The sequence below is a fragment of the Balearica regulorum genome, chromosome 16 (assembly GCF_011004875.1).
Source record: "Balearica regulorum gibbericeps isolate bBalReg1 chromosome 16, bBalReg1.pri, whole genome shotgun sequence".
Lineage (NCBI taxonomy): Eukaryota > Metazoa > Chordata > Aves > Gruiformes > Gruidae > Balearica > Balearica regulorum.
Window position 1 is genome coordinate 13,216,771 of NC_046199.1, and position 22,759 is coordinate 13,239,529.

The following is a 22,759-nucleotide window of genomic DNA, read 5'->3' on the forward strand; positions in this document are numbered from 1 at the left end:
AGGGACATTCAGCAAGCAATGCAATTGCCTTGCTTTTCCTGTGAAAGGATAGGACAAATGGAAGCAGAGTGCTACTGCACAGATGATGTTATTTCCCTGTCTGCAAAGTGAGATGCAATAATGGTCCTATTTACCTACAATCCAAAGTCTCCCTTGTCTTTCGAATAAGCATAAGCATCTATGAGACTTAAAAGTGTCTGAAAACAGGCTCCAGCCATTGATGTCACCTAGGTGTTTTTAAATCTTTATTCAATATTATCATCAACTGTGGACAGAATGCTTTACATTATCATGCTATTTTATCATAACAACATTTTAAAAGTAACATAGCTAACAAAAGTTATTAAACACATTAAAATACGAACTAATATATAAGATTCTTCAAACCTGAGTGTACCTGAATTCTGCTCTGCAGATCCTGGGTCCCTCCAGAGACTATTTGTGCCAGATTTGGTAGAATGGACAGTTGAGAACTTGGATGATACTGCAAAATTATTTTTATTTTGAATCCAGGTGTCCAAAAGTTAAAAATTAATGTCTTCATCTGCTTCATCAACTAACCTTCAAAATGTTGTCCTGTAATAGGAAACAGCACAGAACTGCAACTTTAGAGTTGATTTCAGAGTATGTTTCCTGCTGGTGCTATGTGCTGAGTGCCGTACTTAGACAAGAGGATATTTAACAGGAGATGACCCGTATTGTCATCAGCATGGCACGATTTCCAGTAGCTGTAGAACAGATTAGGGTCAGCAGCAGAGAGAACAGCAGAGCTTTACCAGCACAGCCCAGTATGGCTTACACAGGCAGAGAAAGGACATAAATCCACAGCTATCAAAGGTAGGAAGCATTAATTACTAACCTGTACATTTTAGATAATAGTGGCCATAATTGCCTGTTTCTTGACAGTGTTATTTCATAGGAAAATGTGCAATAAATCTGCCATTTTAAATTAAGGCAGGGGAGGGATGATGGAATTTACAGTCTGTTGGAAATCATGTTGATATTGGCTTTTTATTGTATTGTAATTTGCCTTTTGTATAATGATTCTCCCCTGTACAATGCACTTGAGCATCTTTTAAGAAAGGTAAGTCAGCCACAAAATGATGGTGTCATTAGATAGCAAGGGTGGGATTTTTTTAAGGGGTTAACTATTTTTGTTCTTTTATTAAAAGTATAGATCAGCAAGTAAACTTGTAATTTCATCACAAATTATGCATGTTAAGAAAAATTAATTTGTCTTGCCTTTTGATCTGTACACATTGTACTCTTGATAGAATTACGACCATGTTGCATGAGCTCTAAAATTACAGAGGCATTATGAATAAATATTAAGTGTATTCAAGAACTATTTCAGATCTCATCATTGGTACAGAAGCAGCTTTTTTTTTTAGTCTGGTAATTTTTGTGTTGTTTTAATATTTGCATAGTAAGTCATCCTTCCTGGCGACTTCAGCCCATGTTCAGCAGACACCTGCTTCAGTTAAGAGGTGACCTCAGTGGGAGTTCCACCCATGGTGATTATGTTAAATCCATTATACACGCATCTGGACATTAGTTGTGTAATAACACGGGCAAAGCTCGGGTCTATTCACCTGACAAGCTGCAGCCTCCTGTATGTGTGTATCTATCACTTTCTTAGCCCATAAAATACTTTTGTGATGATTCCCTGAATAATGCTGTGTGCATTCCTGTGCCTATGTCTGGAAAGACAACAGCAGGTTTCAACTACTCTCTGCTTTGCAGTCTTGAGATGAGAGAAGGCAGCTGTAGATGAGCCTCTTGATCTACTCATACTATAATTAGATGCACCTTTATGAACTGAAATATAAGCTGTTCTGTTCTCTTTTTAGTTAGATGTCTGCCTTTTATCAGAACTTCTCTTAGTGTAATTTTACTAAACAATTCAAACTAACCACAAATTTAAATTTACTGTTATTACAGTACAGATTTTATGTCTAGAGGTAAAAAAATACAAGTTATAAAATAAGACCTCTCTTTATCTGAAAAACAAGTAGAACTGATGTTGCTGACGTGTATTTCTTAGTGACAGAATCAGTTTAGCATACTGCTAGCTTCCAAAAATAAATCCTGCACACACTGCAGAGAAAAATATTGTTTTCTTTGCCATTTTTGTTAGCATCATCAGGAAGATCCACATTTTTTAGTTAGATGTTATGAATCAAAAGAAAATAATTCCTCATACCTTTATAGTCAGAGGCCCAGTTTGACTTGTAATTGCCATTTACAACTGTGTTGGTTTTTTTTTTTTTAAATTTCTCTCCATAACCAGTAAGTAGCCTAGTACCTGAATATCCTACGATATCTGGAAAAGAAGACAAAACCATTTTACTTTCCATTCTATTACATAACCATTATTTTATTCCAGACCTTCAGAACAGGGAGATGGCATTTGACAGGAGGATTCTTTGTCAGGCTATCGTAGATGTTAAAATCTGGTTGAACAAAGAGAGATGTGCCAGGACAGAAGAATGTCTGCTATTGTACATATTATTCTGTACTTGTACTTCTGTATTGGTCCTCTGTGGCAGAGCAATACTGTAAGTCTGTGAGCTCTTATTACTAGAGTTTTCTGCATCATAAGAGAAACTGCTAAGAGACATAAAGATTAAAACTGTACGCTTATTTGTTTTCAAAAGTAATATTATTTGGGTTCACTATGTCTTTTTGTTTTGTTTTGGTGTGTTATTAGAGATCTTTAGTTTAAAATACTTCTGATTTAACACCAGTCATGTTGTGGATTTACTTGGCTTTTCAGTGTCATCTCTTCAATCTACCTGGACCTACTTGGTCTCACTTTTTTGGCCTCCCTGGACCCCTCCAGTGTCAAGACTTCAGCCTCCTTGGAACTCTTTAAAATCCCCTTGTCTGATTCTTTGGATTTATCCAGTCTGAGCTCTTCATCCTCTGTGGACTTCTCCAGTCTCACTTCTTCATCTTCTCTGGACCTTTCAAGTCTCACATCTTCAGCCTCCTCAGACTTCTCCAGTACCTCCTCTTCAATCTCTTTAGAGCTCTCCAGTCTCACCTCTTCAGATTCCTGGGAGCGCTCCAGTTTCACCTCTTCAATTTCACTGGACCTATCAAGTCTCACTTCATCAGGCTCTCCGGATCTCTCTGGCGACAGTTCTTCAATCTCCTTAGATCTCTCAAGTCTCACCTCTATAACCTCCCCAGATTTCTCCAGTCCTACTTCTTCTCCCTCTCTCGACCTCTCCAGTCTCCCTTCTTCACCCTCCCTAGATGTTTCCAGTCACACCTCCTCAGCTTCCTTGGACTTTTCCTGTACAATCCCTCCATCCTCACTAAGTGTCTCAGAGCACACCTCCTCAACCTCTTCAGAATCACCAGATCTCACCGATTTTAACTATTTCATGTGTCAGGGCTCCTCTGAATTATCCTCATCAGCCTCTGAGGGTGTTTCTAATTTCATCTCTACACCCTTTCTGGATGTCTCCAATCTCACCTTTCAGGATGCATCTTCCCTCACTTCCTCCATTTCTTTGGACATTTCTAATCTCACATCTTTAGTTCCCCCAGACCTATCCACTCTCACATTTCACACAGCTTCTCTTGATCTCTGCATCTAACCCTCTTAACACACCCCTTTTTCTCTTTGCAACCTCTCTATACTTTTCTAAGCTTTCCTCCTTTATGTGCTCTTTCCTAAGTGCTGTTTCTGAAAGTTCTTATCTGAGGAAAGTTTAGGGCTTTACAAGCATATCCTAACATCCAAATAGAACTGAGCATGAAAACAGGTCGTACAAATCTGTAATGGTGCCTTGTTTATAGCTGCATAAACATCAATATATATTCTGGCATTTTTGTAGAGCACAATTTCTGTCAGTAATCTAATTTTCATTCTGTCTCAGCATAGTACCTCTCCCAAAGGTTTACCTTTTTTTAATTCATGCTGAATTTTTATCTTTCAAGATCAACAAATATTAAAAACATGCAAATAATTGCATCCAAGTTGTACATCTCCATTATGGATTTAAATCTGAGTACATTGCACAGAATTGCAGGCAGAGACATTTCACATGAAGGTACAGAGAGATATGATGTGACAGGAAAAGAAAATTGGGAAAAAAAAAAAGAGCAAGTGAGAGGAGTTAGGGAGAGGAATCAGAGGTGTGGGGCAGGAATAGAGGGACACGTAGCTGGAAGAAAGATGGCCATCTCTGCTAGTATAATTTTTTTCTGCCAAGCCATATTTGTGGCCCAGGCTGCCCGTGAGGCTTTAAATAATCTTATTGATAATTATTTTACCTATCAAATTATCAGATGTTACCACTAAAACAGCATTTGTGTATAGCATTCCTTTATCAGTATATCTAAGTAGTGCAGTTACTTGTGTTGCACCAAATATGTTGCATAGGTAGCAGAAAGGGTCTTCCTTAAATCTTTGGTGCTTTCTTGTATCTTTTTCTTATCATTGTTATAGTTGGGTTTTTAGAAAACAAGTACGTTTTGTTTCAATATCATATCATTGGCACCCTTCTGTGTTAAAAGTGCTGTCATAACAAATATTTTTAAATTTATTTAATTGTTAAAAGTTGGAAAGCTTTGCTCCAATATGCCATGTCTGTCTAAAAATTAGGATAAAAATGCCTCACACAAAAAATAAATAAGGAAATAAATGCATGAAATAAGAATCACGCTCTGCCTCATTTATACTAGTTATGTATTTAAAATTAAATAGGAAAGATTGTAATACATGGACTTTAGAAATGAACCCCAAATTTAATAGGATTAAAGTTGTTTAGACACAAATCATTGGTCAAAATGGAAGGAACTAGTGTAACTTTAGCATCCTAAAGTGTTCACTTCCAAAATGTCACCACAACTGGCACTAACTAGTCTTCTTCAGTAATTTCAGTACAGAGATTAAGTAGGCAAATTTAGGACAGAAAATTATTTCTACTTTCCCACTCTTTCCTCCTGGTTAGTGTTCCTACTAATAGGCAAATGTTCCTACATTAATGGGCAAACATCTCTTACTGTCATAGGCTATCATCTGGGAGATAGACTGACATATCTGGTTATATCTGCTCTTTTTGTTCTGGTGGATCTATATGGAGATTATGATGTGTGGATTGTTAATTGCAATGGCTCTGCACTAAGTGAGATCTCCAATAAAGCTGAAAATTACTCTGTGCTTTAAAAATGTACCATAAGTGAAAATATCACTGCATAGTGATGTGAAATCACTGCATGATTTCCAGGGATTTGCACTTCAGCAGATACTAAAATCAGCAGGAAGACACAAGGCCTCTGTGCAAAGAGGACCAAAGTCACCAGCGTTTCCTCAAGACCTGTACAGCTTCTGAAGGATTCTTACATATTTTGTTATATGCTTTGGCTCTGCACAGAACCAACAGAGAAAAGAGGATACATACCTAAGTGCAAGGATTTAATAAAAATCCAATACATAATCTCCTTAAATCCCGAGTCCTCATTATTTACGTGAACATTAGATTAGGACCAAATTGATTCCTCATCAAAAGTGATTTGAGACTTCCCATAACTTTTTGCTTGTTATACAGATGGAACATTGTCTATTTTTCCATCAAGTGTCAACAGATGACAATAGCTTCTAGTTTGCTATGTTTTTTATGAATTTGTTTAGAGCAAATGATTGAATTTCAGGTGTATGTATAAACAGTCTTACATCCCAAAGATTCCCATGCCAAGGAGTCATGTCTGATGGGATAAAACTCTGAATGTGGCACAACTTGGCCACGCACAGCTTAAAACTCCCAACTGAAGGCAGTCTGTGTTTATAAAAATCATTGGCTCCACATGCTTGTAGACTATTTTCTTTACAGTCTTACCTAGAAAAAGCTAAAAACTGAAAGGGGTAATGACATCTCATGTAACTGGAAAAATGCATGCTTTTAACCACTTGCTTGGATTCTTGCGATTACAACACTACTACTATTTAGGAGTGAGTTAATATGTAACTAACAATTGCTATGTAACTAGCCATTAGCCTCATAGAAAGGTCAGGCCTTCATTCCTGTTCTTTAGTTAACTAATGTGTAGTGTGTTTCTGGCAAATTACCGGCTCTGAATCACGGAAGACCACACACACACACGCTTTTTTGGACCCCGAGGCAGGTCCCAGCTGGAGGTGGAGCTGAAGCCTTCCTAAACCGGGAAGGCCCCAAACCTTTCCCAAACAGTTCCTACCGGGGAGGACTAGGAGAAACACGCCCGTGCAGTGTGGTGCTGTCCACAGGCCTGTGCCCGCGGGAGAACAGCACCCCAGCCCACCAGGGGCCTCCGCCTCCCACCGCAGGACCTCAGCTGGGGCCCGCGGCAGAGAGAAATGAGCAAGGCCGCGGCCGGAGCTGGGCTCTCGCGGCTTTCCTCGGGAGGTCACGTGCCTTATTCAGCCCTCTGATTGGTCGCTGCCAGAGGAGAGCGCTTGTGACTGGAGGGGCAACTGGGTAGTTGCCATTGGTCAGCCTTCCTGAGGTAATTCGGATTCCGATTGGCGGAGGGATCATTCCTGCTTGTTGATTGGCTAGAACGCAGGGTTGTGGTCTTTCCCCTTCCGGCGGGCGCTGACCTTGCCTGGGAGCGGAGCGGTTCGGTCCCCCGTGTCTCTCGGCGCCGCAGCCCGCAGCCATGGTGGCCTACTGGCGGCAGGCCGGCCTCAGGTACCCGCCTGGCGGCGACAAGCCGCCTCTCGTGACTTCCTTGCGGTAGCTGTAACGGCCGGAGGCGAAGGCCTGGCGGGGGGGTGCTGGCGGGGTCACAGCGGTGCCTCTAGAGCGGGCGGAGACGCGTTTGATCCTCACATTCGTTTTCTCTCCCCTTTTCTCTCTCGTCTTTAGTTACATCCGGTATTCCCAGATCTGTGCTCAGGTTGTTAGAGCGGCAATGAAGCCTCAGTACAAAGCAGAGGCAGAGAGGGTGGCAATGGCCAATGTGAAAACTGTGAAACCCAAGAAGGAATAAACTGTAAGTAAACTGAGTGGGCTGGGGTGCCTTATTGTAGCTGTTAATATGAGGAGTGTTGGTTTCCCAGTGTGAGTCGGGTTAATGACCATCTAACTGCTTGGCTTCGTGCTACATGTGGAAAATCAGCTCTGATGTTCGTGTGTGGAACTGGAACAGATTGCTGACTGGTTTAGTGCCACTGTGCATGGATGTCTCAGCACCCTGACTGTGTGTGGGATAGGAAACTGTGTAATGTCAGCAATTCAGGAAAAGGAGATGTTCTCTCCATCGATTGGGAGTTGGTCAAAGTTGTTATGGACTTCTGCAGAACAGCTGAGTTTCTCTAGCTTCTGTAGTGATGTTCACAGGTTTCCTGTCTCTTACTTCACTAAGCCAAGAGATGACCTCCCTGAACTACTGTTTCCCTGAATCAGCACACTTATTTGTGTAAGGATTATCTACTACCTGTGAAAGATAAATGCTTTTTGTACCTTTATTTGTGACATTGCGTGCATCATGAGCAGCTGAATTTTGTTTGAAGTGCAACAGCTTCTATCCCTGATCTGAAATTAAGTATTACTGCCTTTTACTCGAAGCGTACCTTGCACGTATTCTTGAATTGAATAACTTGTATTTTAAATCTCTCATAGGAACTGATCTGTGGTGAATACTCTTAACAACAAACAGCAAAGCTGTAGGCAAGCTCAAGACTCTGCAATGTAATGTCATCACTTTAACTATAAAACTTGCCGCTCTGTGTAAATCAGGACGCTAATAAATGTAATTTCTGTTAAACAAATGCATGTGTGGAAAGTGTTGTTCCTCTTGAAATAAAGTACTCCACAGAGACATTTATCTTTCACTTGTGTTAAAATAGAAGACTCTTTCTATCACAGTCTACTGTTCAGTAGCAACCTATGTTTATTTTTAAGGCAAATCTCCTGTTGGATTTCATGCTGATATTTCAGGTACATCAATGAGTGAGAGATTTAATTGTTTAAAACTTTTCTGCTTACTTCATTTCAGTGACTGATGATTACTTTGTAAAAAGTTTTCTTCACTAAAACCTGTGTCAACAGAGAATATAGGCATATAATTTTGATAATTAAAAATACCTCTGTCAGTTCTCTCTGCTGGAAGTGGAACACTGTTGGCTTTAAAATTCTCTGCTGTCATGTTGTTCATCTTCCGTTTGTGTTTAAGCTGAAACTAACTCGGTGAAAATCAATTTGGTGAGACTTAGTGTTAAAACTAAACTGGAGCAGGATATTTTGCCATGGATCCAATCTCCAAAGCTGTCTGGAGCACTGAGCAGTGAACCAGGAGCTGGAGACCTGGTGTCCTGCTCGAGGTGAGGAAGGAGGTGCAGGATTCCCTGGGCTGTGCTCTGGTCACTCAGCCGTTGGTTGTCCTTGTTACCCCTCTTTTGCTCTGCTGGGAGGGAGAGGGACACAGGCTCACTGGGAAGCAGCAGGAGTGGAAAGTGACACTGTTAGCTCACGCTTTCAGGTCTATCAGTTTGGGCAGGGAAGCGTTTGCGTGTTCCTGCTGCTGTGCGCCTTCGCAGCATGTCTAATGTTGTCCCCCTGCACAGGAAGGCACGTGGCACGTGTATGGATTTGGCCTCAGGTTTGTGTTCGTCTAGGTGCTTCTGCTGTTGACTCTTACTCTCTTCACAGAATAATAAACTCTTCTAAGAGCAAAATAAAACAAGCTCAATTTTGTCATGTGATTTAAAGTTAGTCCTTACCCGAATAAGCTATGATTTTTGTCTATCAAATGTTTCAAGTATTACAGTATTTTTTAGAATGGTATATAATCTTTATTTTCAAGAATATTATAAATACAGTCTTAAGTAGATAGCTGTGAAGGCAAGAAACTTTGATTCCTGAAGAGAAGGTATGTCTTTGATTTAATGATTGCTATTGAAGTTATATCTAACCATCTGCAACCCATTCCATCTGTTTTGCTGTACTGAGTGATAGGAAGAAATTTTACAGTAGTTAGTACATGGGGGAAAATATATACCACACAACAACTTTTATACAGTGTTCACAGCTTTGTATGCTAATATAACTCAGTCTATAATTTGAAATGGAAACAAACCACACAATGATAACGAATACAAGCTCTGCAACAATATAAGCCAGCAATGTGATAGAACTACTAAAGTACTTTAAAAAAAAAAAAAAATGTACATATTCAGTCTTACCCCATGTTGTTTCCCCTCCCCATGCAACTAAAGGAACTGAACTTGTCCACAGATCTAGGTCAGTCTGTGGAGTGGGTAATAAAATAGAAGCTGCCTTCATAGGCCTTGCAGATGTGCATGTGTTCCTAAACCAGTAACACGTTCACAAACAGAACACAGATTGTGTTTACCTAGGAATAAATAAATTTGATGAGTTGATAGCATATTTTGCTGTTGCTTATTATCACATATACACACAGACACAGAGGTTGTATATTACATTCAGTATCTGGTGATAATATTCTAAAAGTGAATGCATTCACAAGAAAGGCTGTTACGAGACAACTTGTTTTCAGAGTGGCTCTTTCGGGAGAGATTCAGTGACAGCAGTTGTTCAGGAGAGTAAAGCACAGCTGCTGTTAATTTCAAAAGCATTATATTGTAATATTGGATATATCTTGGCTAGATGCAGAGAAAAAAATTCTTAAGAAAGGTATTATTTTCAGTATACAGATGATAGCTACTGTTTTTTCTTTACTGAGCATCAACAGGGTCATGCAGAGAACGTTTTGATATTACCATTGTTTTCATGGTGCTTCTTTTTCTGGGCTAGCTCCTGCTTCTACCTCTTCATATTCCTCAACATCTGCAGTGGCATCCTGGTATTGCTGGTACTCAGACACAAGGTCATTGGTGTTACCTTCTGCTTCAGAAAACTCCATCTCATCCATACCTTCACCAGTATACCAATGGAGAAATGCTTTTCTTCTGAACATAGCGGAGAACTGTTCAGAAACCCTGATGAAGAGCTCCTGAATGGCTGTATTATTGCCAATAAAGGTGGCTGCCATCTTCAATCCTCGCGGTGGTATGTCACATACAGCCACTTTGACGTTATTAGGGATCCACTCCACAAAGTAGGAACTATTCTTGGTCTGGATGGCCAGCAACTGCTCATCCACTTCTCTGGTAGACATTCGGCCTCTGAAGATGCATGCCACGGTCAAGTAACGTCCACGACGAGGGTCGCAGGCTGCCATCATGTTGCGTGCATCAAACATTTGCTGAGTAAGCTCTGGCACTGAGAGGGCTCTGTACTGTTGGCTACCTCGAGCTGTCAGTGGAGCAAAGCCTGGCATGAAGAAATGCAGGCGAGGAAAGGGCACCATGTTAACAGCCAGCTTCCTCAGATCTGCATTCAGCTGACCAGGAAAACGGAGTGAGGTTGTGACACCGCTCATCGTTAGGGACACCAAGTGGTTGAGGTCACCATAGGTGGGATTGGTGAGCTTTAAAGTTCTGAAACATATATCGTATAGAGCTTCATTGTCAATGCAAAAGGTTTCATCTGTATTCTCGATTAGCTGATGGATGGAGAGGATGGCGTTATATGGCTCTACGACCGTGTCGGATACTTTGGGCGAAGGCACGACACTGAAAGTGTTCATAATCCTGTCGGGATATTCTTCTCTGATTTTGTTGATAAGGAGTGTGCCCATACCTGAGCCTGTACCACCACCAAGCGAATGGATGAGCTGGAATCCCTGAAGGCAGTCACAGCTCTCACACTCGTTCCTGACCACATCCATGACGTTTTCAATCAGTTCAGCACCTTCTGTGTAATGGCCCTTAGCCCAGTTGTTTCCAGCACCTGAATTACCTATGAACAGAATTACAGAAAGAACAGCCACAAAGTTAACGAGAGAATTTTTAAAGGCTGCAAAGAGTTAAAAGGCCAGTTTGGGACAGTTGACTCTAGTTAGTTTGCTGGCAGCATGTTGTACATACCGTGAATAAAATTGTCAGGTCGAAAGAGTGGGCCTATTTTGCTAGATCGTACGCTGTCCATCGTACCAGGTTCCAGGTCCACCAAGATAGACCGGGGTACGTATTTATGGGCTAGAACAAAAGAAAATGAATGTGAACAATTACTGTTAGGAGTCAAAGAGACAGGCTTATAATTTGTTCTGAAAAAATCCAACCCATATACAGTGATTTGGGGAATTATTTTTTTTTTAAATTACTTATTTTAATCTTCATGTTGGCTCTGCAAATTCCTCTGCCAACCCCCTAACAGGGCCAAGCACTTACAGTAAGCCTCATTGAAGTACACGTTAATTCGCTCAAGCTGCAGCGATGCGTCCCCACGGTAGTTTCCAGCGATGTCAATTCCATGTTCATCACTTATGACCTCCCAGAACTGAGAAAGGAAAGCAGTTCAATACACTCACAAAGATTTATTTTTTTCAGCACGTGTTCAGCACCAGTGCTGCTGTGCTCATGCCTGGCTGCACACAAAGTGGGACCTGTGCCTGACGTGGAGGGTGTTTTGCCATTTACCTATCACATCAGAGCGGGGAACCCTCCTCTCCCTCCTCCTCAAATAAGTTCAAGTGACAAGTTTAGCAGACCATTTACACTGCTTAGCTACCTCCCATGCACTAATAGGTGGCGGCCCTCAATTTGTTCCCTTTGTGGTAAAGGAAAATTGATACTAGTTTAAATAAGACGGGTACTAGTTGGTCTGAACTTAACAAAAAAGTGGGGGTATGTGGATTGTGGATAGTTGTTTTAAGGCCTGTCATGCACAAGCGGGACTGCGGCATGGCAAAGCTGGCTCAGACAAATTTGTATGCTTTCCACAAACAGATGTTTGTCCTATCTTGACATTCATATGGATGTCTTGTACGGGGGCTCTTATCTAGGCAGCTGCCACAGCAGTTTTAATATAGACACACCCACCCACTATAATGACCTGGCTATTTTAATTTTAAAGGTCTTCTGGTTTAGCATCCAATCTCACTTGGAGTGTACAAATACAGCATTGCCAATGTGTGCATGGTGTTTTAGTGTATGTGCTTTTCTACAGGTCTTATTAGACACAAGTGGTTTCCAGGTCAAAGCTAACAGAAAAAATATAAACCTTTCAACTATCACACTGGCTGCGTTCACACTACTTGGGTCTAAACATGACATTCCCTGGCCATCCACAGCTTCGTGTGCCAATAAAAGGAATCAAGGTGAGATTTGTGGGAGCAAGAAATGGAGGAGGAACACAATGGAACAACCCTTCAGCTATCGTGTGTCTTCAAAGACCTCCCAGCCCCAAATTAACCCAGATACTTTTTTTTGGCAACTTCCTACTAATCCATTAAAAAAAAAAAAAAAAAGATGGACATCACAGAGCAAAAAGCAATGTTTTGTGGGGTTTCTTTTTTTTTTTTTTTCCCCTCTTAGCACACAGTCAGCAATGAGCAACTTCTAAGTAACAGTATGGCAGTGTTTGAATTGCACAAAACCACTCCAAATGACATGACTGCCTCTCACAGGAGGCCAGTTATGCAGGAATCTTTAACTGCACTTTGTGCCACTCTTAGAAAAACCTAGTTGGTCACTGATAGGGCATTATGTTGACTAATACACTCCCATATTAATGATTATAATGTGGCAGTTACTGCTGTATAGCTGAACTAAAGCACTGGCATCATAGCTTCGCACCCCTGGAATTACTGGCTCCTTCACTCATCCCAGTATTTTGCAAACGAGATTAGTGCCCCGGGAATGTGAGTCCCAGCAGGAATGCTCTGGAGCACTTACGATCACTGTGCCATAGTTCTTGCAGATGTTTCATTCCTCAACAGTCTTAATATTAACCTTTGCATGAGGAGCAAGCCCATCATGACTTTCACATCAAAATAATCACGCCACGCATCCTACCACTGAGTTAACAAAGTAATTGTTCCCCCTCAAAAGTCCCCATCCATTAATGATGTTTGACCTGCTACCACTGACAGCACTTACTACTAATGCCCGATAGTGAGAAGAGACCTTACCTTCGCTCCAATTTGGTTCCCACACTGGCCAATCTGAAGATGCACAATTTCACGCATTTTTGTGTAGCTTACACCTGTTGGTGGCTACACCCCAACACAGGTTTTCTAGTTGCAGTCCCCAGAACAAGCCCTCTTTCCACTGCTCTATCAGCTACACCCAGCGCAGTCCGTCCCAAGGGGCCTTTTTATACTAGTGGGACTGTCACTCAGCCAGCAAGGGGAGTAGCCAGCAACTCTGGCTGCTCATCAAAGTATTTCAGGAGGAGGCAAAGTGCCTATTCACAAGAGCACAGGTACATTACTGAGTGGCTTGGAAAAGAAAATTGTCACATGCACCCCCTTACGATTAATTCCAGCTCTCTGTGCAGCAAACAGCGCGATTCATGAATAGCTGTGGGCATGGTATTTGTCTTTCATTATTTTATACATAATAATATACAAATATATATGTGCATATAGAGATTACAGCCAAAAATGAGTGATCTTAATTTATTAAGTACATGTGCTTCTGCTGCATAATTTAAATTTTAATATCATATGAGTCATCCATGACAACATCCATCATAAAAAAAAACAATAACAACTTTTGAGCAGTAGCCTCCTATAATCACAACATTCAGAGCACTGCCAGCCAAACTTGCAGTTCACTAATAAGCATCATTCTCACTGTCTGACTGCATGAAGGAGGGGGACAGGATCGGTAGCAAAATAATACTGTGTAAAACATAAATATAACACTGCACTCTCAGTGATATATGTTCCTTAAACATCTCATAAGAATCCATCAATTTCAGCCAATCTAAAATCTGAACCAACTTGTGACTAACTTGCACAGATGCTCTCTCTCCTTTTCTCTCTTTCTCTCTCTTCCCTTCTGCCATTAAGAAATACAGTATTTCATCTATTTCTTATTTTTTTATAGCTGAGATGTGGCATTTCAGAACTTGCCAGGAAAATGCTAGAGGTGAAAACCCAGTTCCACTGAAGTTAACTATAATGTTCATTATGTGAAATGTTTTGCTGCATTAAAGGAAACAATGCCAGGCTGAGCAAAACATGACATAGTCCTGTTGCCTGCAGATAAACAGGACTAGTATCACTGAGCAACAGAAACCCAGAACGGGCTGTCTGCTGGAAGCTTATAGTAGTTTTATTACATGTCAGATGACTGTCAGTGCTTTGCAACTGTTGCTGTTAAGGGTAGGAAAAGGAACTATAGTTGGGAAGGCACCTTAAATTATTTTGTATAAAAAGATGACAGTGGAAGGATTTGACTCATTGAAAGTAACTATTTGATGGGTTGCTAGAGATAAGGAACCTCTGAGTTTCCATATTGTTCCAAAAGAAAAATCAGCTTATTCCAGACTTCCCCACTGCAGATGACTTCCACTTCTTCCGCCAGCCAGTGGAGGAACAGGCAATTGCTCCTAAGACAAAGTTTAGCACCAGAAGTGCATCGCAAAAAAGTAACTAGCAAACATTCCACCACCCTCTGCCAAGCTACAAGTCGTCCTCAGTAGGGAGCAATAGAAGTAAGACTTTAAATTCAGGTAGATTAATTTTGTTTCCTTAAAACATAATAGTTTTATCATTTTCCAAAACCTAAACAGTTTAGTTTACTCAGTAAGACAACATAACAATTCTGTTCCATTGCCATGTTGTAGATATTTTCTACAATGGCAGTGGATATCAGCTACAATTTCCTAAGACAAAATTCTGGAAAGGTTATTTGGATATTTACTTTGAAAGCAAATTTCGTTTTAGTCATGCACATTTCGTACTTGTTTTCTCCAGTTATGCTTAGCTAAAAGCAATAGCGCAGTTCTGAGTTGTATATTCAATTGCTGCATTCTGAATGAGAGCTGCATTGACACAATGTGTCAGAGAGCTACTGACAGCAAATAAATACTGCTTAAAATATTCACTGTATTAATCTACAATAGCCACAACTTATTGTGAGAAGAGGCTGAAGATTCTAATTCACCATCCAAAAAATCTGGCAAAATAATTTCAGCAACAAAAATATACTCACAAGCACCTTACAAGTAAAGACAAAAAAAAAAAAAAAAAAGGGAAGTGAAAGAAATATGCAATCACGTAACACTGGTTTTTCTCTTGCTAAAAATAGCTGGGATCATGTGCGTCCTCTGAAGCACTTCCTCACAGAGTCTTAAAAATCATGGCGCATGACCCAGCGTACCTGAGGTGCTTTGTGAAGCGGAGATGGGTTTGTGCCTCTTTTCCCTCTCCTCCCCAAACTGCATTTCTGTGAACGCCCAAGTCTGTCTTTTTATACCAAACTTGGTAAATGAAAAGCCTGTTTCACTGTAGGTTTTGTTTGCAGGCCTGTTGCTGCTGAGCTCTGAAAACCTCAAGCCCGTTAACTGCCTGTGGGCTGCCCAGGCACGGCCATCCAACATGTGCTATTGCAGATTAGCGGTGAGCGCGTCACCAGGGACCGAGGAGAAGGTGGCGGAAGGGTTAGCTTCGAGGGACTTTCGGCTCTGCGGAGATTAGGAGCAGCCTGGTGCTGGGCACAGCTGTTACCAGCCTGTCCCGCGGCGTCTGTTATCAGCTGCCCACTGCTCCCATTGCCTTCCGAGCGGGCCCAAGGTACCACAGCCCTGGCGATAGGCACAAGCTAAGACCTTGTGGGGGTTTTTTTTGTTACTGTTTTTTTTTTTTTGTTTCTGTTTTTCTTGGTTGGTTGGTTTTTGTTTTGTTTTAAATGCCACCACAGTACCCACTAGCAACAAATACACATGTGCAAGGAGGCATTCTGGGATACTTTTTTTTTTTTTTTTTTTAATATGGTTTGCTTGGGAGTAACTAGCTTTTCACAGTGGCAGAGAAGGTTGTGGAGAAGAAAGCCTATTCAGTGTGAGATAAGCCTGGCTACAGGTCACCAGATAATTTCAGAGGGATCTGTGAATAGTCACCACCAGGTGAGCTGACACTAGTCTCAACTAATCTGGGCTACATCAGGAATGCTACCAAAAAAATGTTGCATTCAACAGGCAATAAAGACTACCTACTTCACATTTGCATTTCACTTACTAAGAAAAACTTCATTTATTTGATGAACTGCCAAACAGGTGAACAGCACAGATCAGGCTCAGGTCTTTTACTCTGCTGCTGGTTTTGTCGCGTCGGTTTGCAGTGCCTCAGTTTCTCTATGCATAATGTGGAGCTGATAAATCTCGTGCCTTTTATAAAAAGTGCTGAGAGCTAAGGAAGAAAAGCTACAAGGGAAGAACTGGCTGTGGTTTACTAAACATGAAAGCTCTAGCCAACATACATACGGAAAAAAGACAGTAGTAGTCCACCCATGCAGATACTTAAACCTTCTGCAGGAAAATTATTTTTACTATTGACTAAATCTTGTAGCAGATAATAATCATCAGATATCCTGAACCCTAAAGAATAGCCTAAAAAATGGACACAGGCCTGTATTCCTTTGTAGACCATAGCATAAAAGGGCTTGAGAAATTCAAAACTTGCCACTAGCAAAAAACCTCAACCAAACAAAACGCCCAGCCTGCCCGCTCTGTGCAATCACAGAGTCGCTGGGCACAGTCTTACACAATGCTGAGGTGTCAGGCCAAAGGTACAGAAACGTGTAACGCAGTCACACGGGGTCCACATCCGTTCAGGTACAAGACCTCTTGTCATAAACCCTGTTGTCAGCAACTGCAAGTATTGAATCGTCGCAATATTTTAACAGCTGTTCCTTTTATTTTGGGGTGGGGGTTGTGTGTGTATGTGATCAAAATTGCTTCATTTTTGAGCATGTGAGATGGAGACTGCACCTGGGGCCACCCGTGTTCCCCACAGCGCACCCGTGCAGTGGGTGCTGCAGCTTTCGCAGCCCAGGAGTAGGGAGCGCGAACGCAGCGATGTAAGGTCTGTCTGTCCCTGACCCCTCAGAAACTCACTAGATACTACTGGGGAGGACTGAGCCACGAGCAGGCTGCACTTGTCACCAGTCCGCTTCCAGCGGACAGACGTGGTTCAACACGAAATGGGGAAGACAAGGGAGGTTCCGCATCCCGCGCCCGCCGCAGGTGAGCACGCAGCGACCCGCCGTGCCGTGCCGTGCCGTGCCGCGCCGCCCCAGCCGCTCCGCCCGCCGGCACCGCCCACGGTCTGCGGCCGCCCTTAAATGCGGGCGCCGGGGCCGCGCTGTGGAGGAAGGTGTTGCCGGCTCCAGCATGGCTGAGCTGTGCGGGCGCGTCGCCTCCCTCCTCCTGCTACTCTGGGGCTGCCTCTGCCCGCCCGCCCGCGCCGGCCTCTACTTCAGGGAAGGGCAGCACTGCTACAAGCCGGCCCCGCGCAAGGCGCCCGGCCTGAGGTAAGGTTCCCCCCCGCCGCCTCCTCCCTCACGCGGGGCTGCCGCCCGACCGCGGACAACCCCGGCCGCCTGCCCCGGCTCCCTTCAAGCGGTGTCGCGGAGAGGAGCCCGGGGGCGCCTTTGGGGAAAGGAGCTGGGCAGGCACAGCCGCAGCCCCCGCTTGTATGGGGGCTTTGTAAACCCAGCACCGCCCGGTTCCCCCGGGGCAGGCAAGGCCTGGCCCCCCGCTGCCCGGTCGGGGCTCGGCGGTGGCGGCGCAGGCAGCGCTCGCTGCCCGCGGGCGGGGGGGGGGGGGGTCCGCAGGGCGCAGCGGTGGTCACGGGACCGGTCACGCTGCCCGCTGTCACGTGACCGCTCTGCTCGCTGGACACTCGCAGCCTCGTTACGCAACTCCGTGAAAGCTGGGGGGGGGGGGGGGGCGGAAAATCCCCTTATTTGCCTGAAAATACAGGCCTGGGCAGCGTGGCACCGAGTTCTTTTATTCTGCCTCATGCAGGACCTACCCCCGCCCGCACGAGTACCTGGACGTGTCCGCTCTACCCGAGAGCTGGGACTGGAGGAACGTGAACGGCATCAATTACGCCAGCACGACGCGGAACCAGCACATCCCCCAGTACTGCGGGTCCTGCTGGGCCCACGGCAGCACCAGCGCTTTAGCAGGTACGCGGCGCTCAGGGCTGCGGGCTGCCTGCTCGCTCGCCAAGCTGTTTGCCCCCTCCCCGTGATTTATAGCTTTCGTTAAGCAAAGGGAGTGTATCCTCAGCTTACAAAACAGCTGGTGGGAGGAAGAGGTGCCAAATGACTGCAGTCACTAACGCAGATAAAACCGAGGCTGACATGTCTGTGAAGGCACCAGTAACGATGGGAATTCCTGAGCTGAAGGCAAGGAGGTTTGCTTCCAAGAGAGAAAGCAATCAGTGAGGCAGTCCCCGCCCTCTCAAAATTGTGCGAGGTGGAAACGCTGGCATGGTTAAAAAGCTGTTTGCAGAAGGAGTGCAGACACAGCTCTCCTGCCACGCTGCTGTTTAGGGCCAGGAGCAAGAACTGGGTTTTCTGTCCCTCTTCTGGGAGGTGTGGTGATGCTAGCAGCAGATGTAAAAGCAGTTATTCTGTCTCCTTCCCTTTTTTGGTACCTCGGCCTGCTGCGCTACAGCAGCAAGGGGCTGCTCCAGTGATGCCTGGATATGAGGAAACGAAAGCAGTTGCTTCTCGTGGAAAGGCCCACAGTTTGTTAGCTTGAAGAGCCCTGTCATTCAAAAGACCTGACTACCACTGCGTACAGACAACTCTAGTTTCAGTAGAGAGCCTTTTTCTTGGGGGAAAAGGGAAGTAGAGGTGTGCTTCAGTTGGAGGAATATTTTCTGTAAAGACAATACATGATGATTTGCATGTAACAGTAACATGCTGCAGAAGTCCTGTTAGTGTACGGAGGTTGTAAGAGGATTAACTGTGAAGGAGAAATAGAGGAAGCTGTGCAGAAATGGGAGGACAATGCAGGTGTGAGCAGACAGCAGGAATCACCACGAATAAAGAATACAGACAAATATGAAGCCTGCCCTGATGTAGTGAAGTACTAGGATACATAAAATAGAGCAACTTCTTAATTATCTAACTTTGGTTAAAACTTGTGTATGTAGGTGTGCCAGTACCTGCATCTTTGTAAGTACAAAAGGTTGATTTTAAAAATCAGGATGGGTTTTCTTAATTGCTGTGAATGGTTAAAGTATTCATTCCTTCTTTTGTTGCTGGAAGACCAGGCTGGGATAATGCCTCCCAGTGCTGTCAAGTATAGTGGAATGTTGTTAGTACTACCAGGATTAAAAGTACTACAGTGGCATCAGTTAAGACTGTTAATGCACTGTGAGAAGCAGTTTATAAATACTCATTGGGAAGTTTTTCTGCCAAGCAAGCTAGTTGTTTCTGACAAAATAAGGCAGGAGGGTGGCGATGTCTGAGATGGCAGGGTAGCAGTGAGATGTTAACATAACAGCGAGGAGACACTTCTGAAAGCTTTACCTTGCTTTAAGTTTGTGAAGACTGTCTCTCGGGTTTGCATGGGCTTATGACTCTCTGCATAAGAGATTCATAAGCATTTATGCATAAGTCTTTACTCCCATAAAAGATGCTACTGAGAGCTGGCGGTATGATGTGTATCTGAAAACTCCTTGCTGTCAAAGCCAGGAAACAGATGTGGAAGTTTTTAGAAGCTGTGACTTGAATTAAAAGAGGTCTAGAGCACTTCAAGGCTTTAAACAATCTTACTCATCTGCATATTTTTGCTGAGTTTTTAATGGAAAAACCTTCTAATGGAAACCCACAACAATAACTCAGGCTGCTGGTTTGCGTTAGGCCATGCTATGTGCCTTGCTGCTGACAGTATGGGCTTTTCCAACCACAAGTGCTGTTGTCTGCAAACAGTTACAGGTTTAATGAAGGAGAAACAGTTTTAACACTAGTTGTAACGTGTAACCACCTACATATTCTACTAACAAAACCTCATTTCTTATCCTTACAGATCGTATCAATATAAAGAGAAAAGGTGCGTGGCCTTCTGCCTACCTCTCTGTTCAGAATGTGATTGATTGTGCTGACGCGGGATCCTGTGAAGGTGGAGACCACTCAGGTGTTTGGATGTATGCCCATGACCATGGCATTCCAGATGAGACCTGCAACAACTACCAAGCTAAGGATCAAAGTATGATGCCTATTTACTTAATTCCAGGTTTAGTAGATCTTAATATATATTAAAAAAAAGTTTCTTGGGTTTTCAGTGTAGTACCTGCTGTTTGACTGATAGAACAGGTTTCCTTTACAGGCCTGCGTGTTCTTTTTACTTTAGCCAGACAGCACAGCATTAAATCATGCCCAGACAAGCTTGCACAGCTAGTATGTTTTAACTTAATCTCATAAGTCTGTGACATACAATCTCTAATGTATTTGAAACATTTAGAAGTGTTACCTCAAGCTAAACAAAGAAGAAATGTAACCTTTGTCTGGTCATGTATGACTGGAATAGTTCCTCTATCTGTAGAGAAGCACATCTGAAACATTGCCTCAGCAAAGCACTTATGCCCATGAAGTAAAGAATAGTAACTAGTGATTGTAGGGACTTTAAATGTGGTTTCCAGAAAGAAATTTAGCTCACCAGAGAGAGTATGTATTAGTAATTACTCCTAAGTTATTGGTATCTGCCTCAAATAAGTTAAAGGAAAAAAAGCTTAATGTTGTACCATTAATTCACTTGAAGAAAAACATTCTCTTGCAGTGACAAGCTCACTTTTGTTTTGTAGAATGTAAGAAGTTTAACCAGTGTGGAACTTGTGTCACTTTTGGAGAATGCCATGTGATAAAGAACTACACTCTCTGGAAAGTTGCTGACTATGGGTCTGTCAGTGGAAGAGAAAAAATGATGGCAGAAATCTATACTAATGGACCAATTAGGTAAAAAAAAAAAACAAACCCAAACATCTTTAATGGTAAAAAAGAAAATGTTTATCTACTAGTAATATTGGGATTGAAATACTTGAAACTCAGTTTAATGACTGAGATGTATGTCACTCTAGCATACATTAGCAGCTCTGCATTAATATGCAGACTTCATCTTGTTTGTAGATAAATTGAGCTCTGAAGTCAAAATGCAAGAAACAAAGTGGGTTTTTTTAGCCAGGCCCTTGTCCGGATCCCCTTGTATAAAAAAAATGCTTTCTGTTTTATAACAGCTGTGGCATAATGGCTACTGAAAAGTTGGATGCTTACACTGGTGGACTTTATACAGAATACAACCCCTCGCCGGAGGTGAATCACATTGTATCTGTGGCTGGCTGGGGTGTAGAAAATGGAACAGAATACTGGATTGTTCGTAACTCATGGGGTGAACCCTGGGTAAGGAAACATGGGGAACAAATGTGTTTGCAGAATGATTTTAGAGGAGGGGTGGGGTTTTTCACTTGCAAACAGGAAGCAGCAAAGCTAGCCTGTGGATAGAAAAAGTAAAACTTTCTTTGAACTAGATAGACTAGCAATTAAAAAATGAAACCTAACTAATCTGAAGATATGGATATTCAGCCAGAGTTACTTGAGTCATGTCAAATCAATCCCAAATGCTACCCTTCCATGGACATGCAGCTCCTGTTATGGGCAACTGTAAATTATTGTTAGTTGTAGGCAAAAATCAGGTCACATACCTGGAATAGATAAGGGAGATGTAAATTCACCAAAGCAGATTGCCCCTTTAAACAAGGGTGCCCTGTGAACCCAATGTAATACTTCATCTTGAGTGAATTCCTAGATTGATTTAAATCATTCATATTTGGAAGACAGAACAGACTCAATAGCATATGTTCTCTATAGTTATGCTTTCTAATTTACAATGCAAATTAATTCTTTACAGGGTGAAAGAGGGTGGCTGAGAATTGTGACAAGCGCGTATAAAGGTGGAAGAGGAGCAGAGTACAATCTTGCTATTGAAGAGGACTGTGCATATGGAGATGTTGTACTTCCTTGATTGTATATTGTACATTTTGCTGTTTAGGAGCTACGTTGTTTGGAAGCTTACCAGCACAACCTTTTTCTGTTTAAAGAATAGCAGTCTAAATTCTTTCACAGTTCAACACCATCAGGTAGTTCTGCAAAATTAGCCCAGATAGCAACACACAGTGTCGTCAAAGTAAAATAAATACAGAGCTACCTTTAGATAAATTATAACTTAAAGTAATTTATGTATGAGAAAGTTGTCTGCCTTGATGCACAGTATTTAAATCACCTTGACTAATCACAGAAACTGTACATGTATATCTCTGTATATTTTTTTAAATACAAATTATGTAGACATGCTGGGAAGAAAAAAGTATACTCAATATTTGGGTCTAGAGCTTATATTAAAGTCTGACAGCATTGAGCAAATATCATCTTGCAATGATGCAGATGAAAAAACAAAGTAAGTCTGGATGTGATACATTCAAAAACTAAATCCCCTATTGTTTCCTTGGCCTCCTGGTAAAATAGTGTTGTTGGAAGTCTCATATAAGGCAGTTGCTATTTTCCAACCAAAATGACATACCAGAAATTACTTTGATCAAAAGACAAAGTCTAGTTATTTAATTAGTCTTGTCTTTGAGCAAAGTCCTTGCTTTAATATGTAATTGGCTGTGCCATTTCTTCTCCTAAGGAGGCAAAGTATAAATTGCCACAACCCAGAACTCCTCCCTAATTTGAAGGGTAGCAAATTCTCTTCCTTAGTAACTGGCTGTTTTAAGTGACAAAGCAGTTATATCAAATGTTACTAACTAGCATTGTTAACTGCATTTAATAAATAGATTTTTTTCTCTTACATGATTGTATGTGTATTATAAGAGCTTATGATTAAAACATGGGTTTGGTTGTCTTCTATTGTTGTACCAAACAAGCAGTCCCATGAGG

The 22,759-nt window shown here is 42.3% G+C and overlaps 3 protein-coding genes across 3 annotated transcripts; 2 read left to right on the forward strand and 1 right to left on the reverse strand.

Annotated features, from left to right (window-relative positions):
- The first annotated feature begins 6,523 nt into the window (after positions 1-6,523).
- Positions 6,524-7,765, forward strand: ATP5F1E (ATP synthase F1 subunit epsilon). The gene is made up of 3 exons (XM_075768658.1): positions 6,524-6,683; positions 6,861-6,987; positions 7,617-7,765. The coding sequence occupies exons 1-2, from the start codon at positions 6,652-6,654 to the stop codon at positions 6,982-6,984; spliced, it is 156 nt and encodes a 51-aa protein (XP_075624773.1). The 5' UTR covers positions 6,524-6,651; the 3' UTR covers positions 6,985-6,987; positions 7,617-7,765.
- A 1,090-nt stretch (positions 7,766-8,855) lies between these two features.
- On the reverse strand, positions 8,856-13,167 carry TUBB1 (tubulin beta 1 class VI). The gene is made up of 4 exons (XM_010298433.2): positions 12,991-13,167; positions 11,249-11,357; positions 10,946-11,056; positions 8,856-10,817 (listed from the first exon to the last, which is right to left on the reverse strand). Exons 1-4 carry the CDS (start codon positions 13,045-13,047, stop codon positions 9,745-9,747), a joined length of 1,350 nt encoding a protein of 449 aa, XP_010296735.1. The 5' UTR covers positions 13,048-13,167; the 3' UTR covers positions 8,856-9,744.
- A 3,769-nt stretch (positions 13,168-16,936) lies between these two features.
- CTSZ (cathepsin Z) lies at positions 16,937-22,670 on the forward strand. The gene is made up of 6 exons (XM_075769000.1): positions 16,937-17,341; positions 17,838-18,001; positions 19,857-20,036; positions 20,632-20,782; positions 21,061-21,223; positions 21,732-22,670. Exons 1-6 carry the CDS (start codon positions 17,202-17,204, stop codon positions 21,843-21,845), a joined length of 912 nt encoding a protein of 303 aa, XP_075625115.1. The 5' UTR covers positions 16,937-17,201; the 3' UTR covers positions 21,846-22,670.
- The last annotated feature ends 89 nt before the right edge of the window (positions 22,671-22,759 follow it).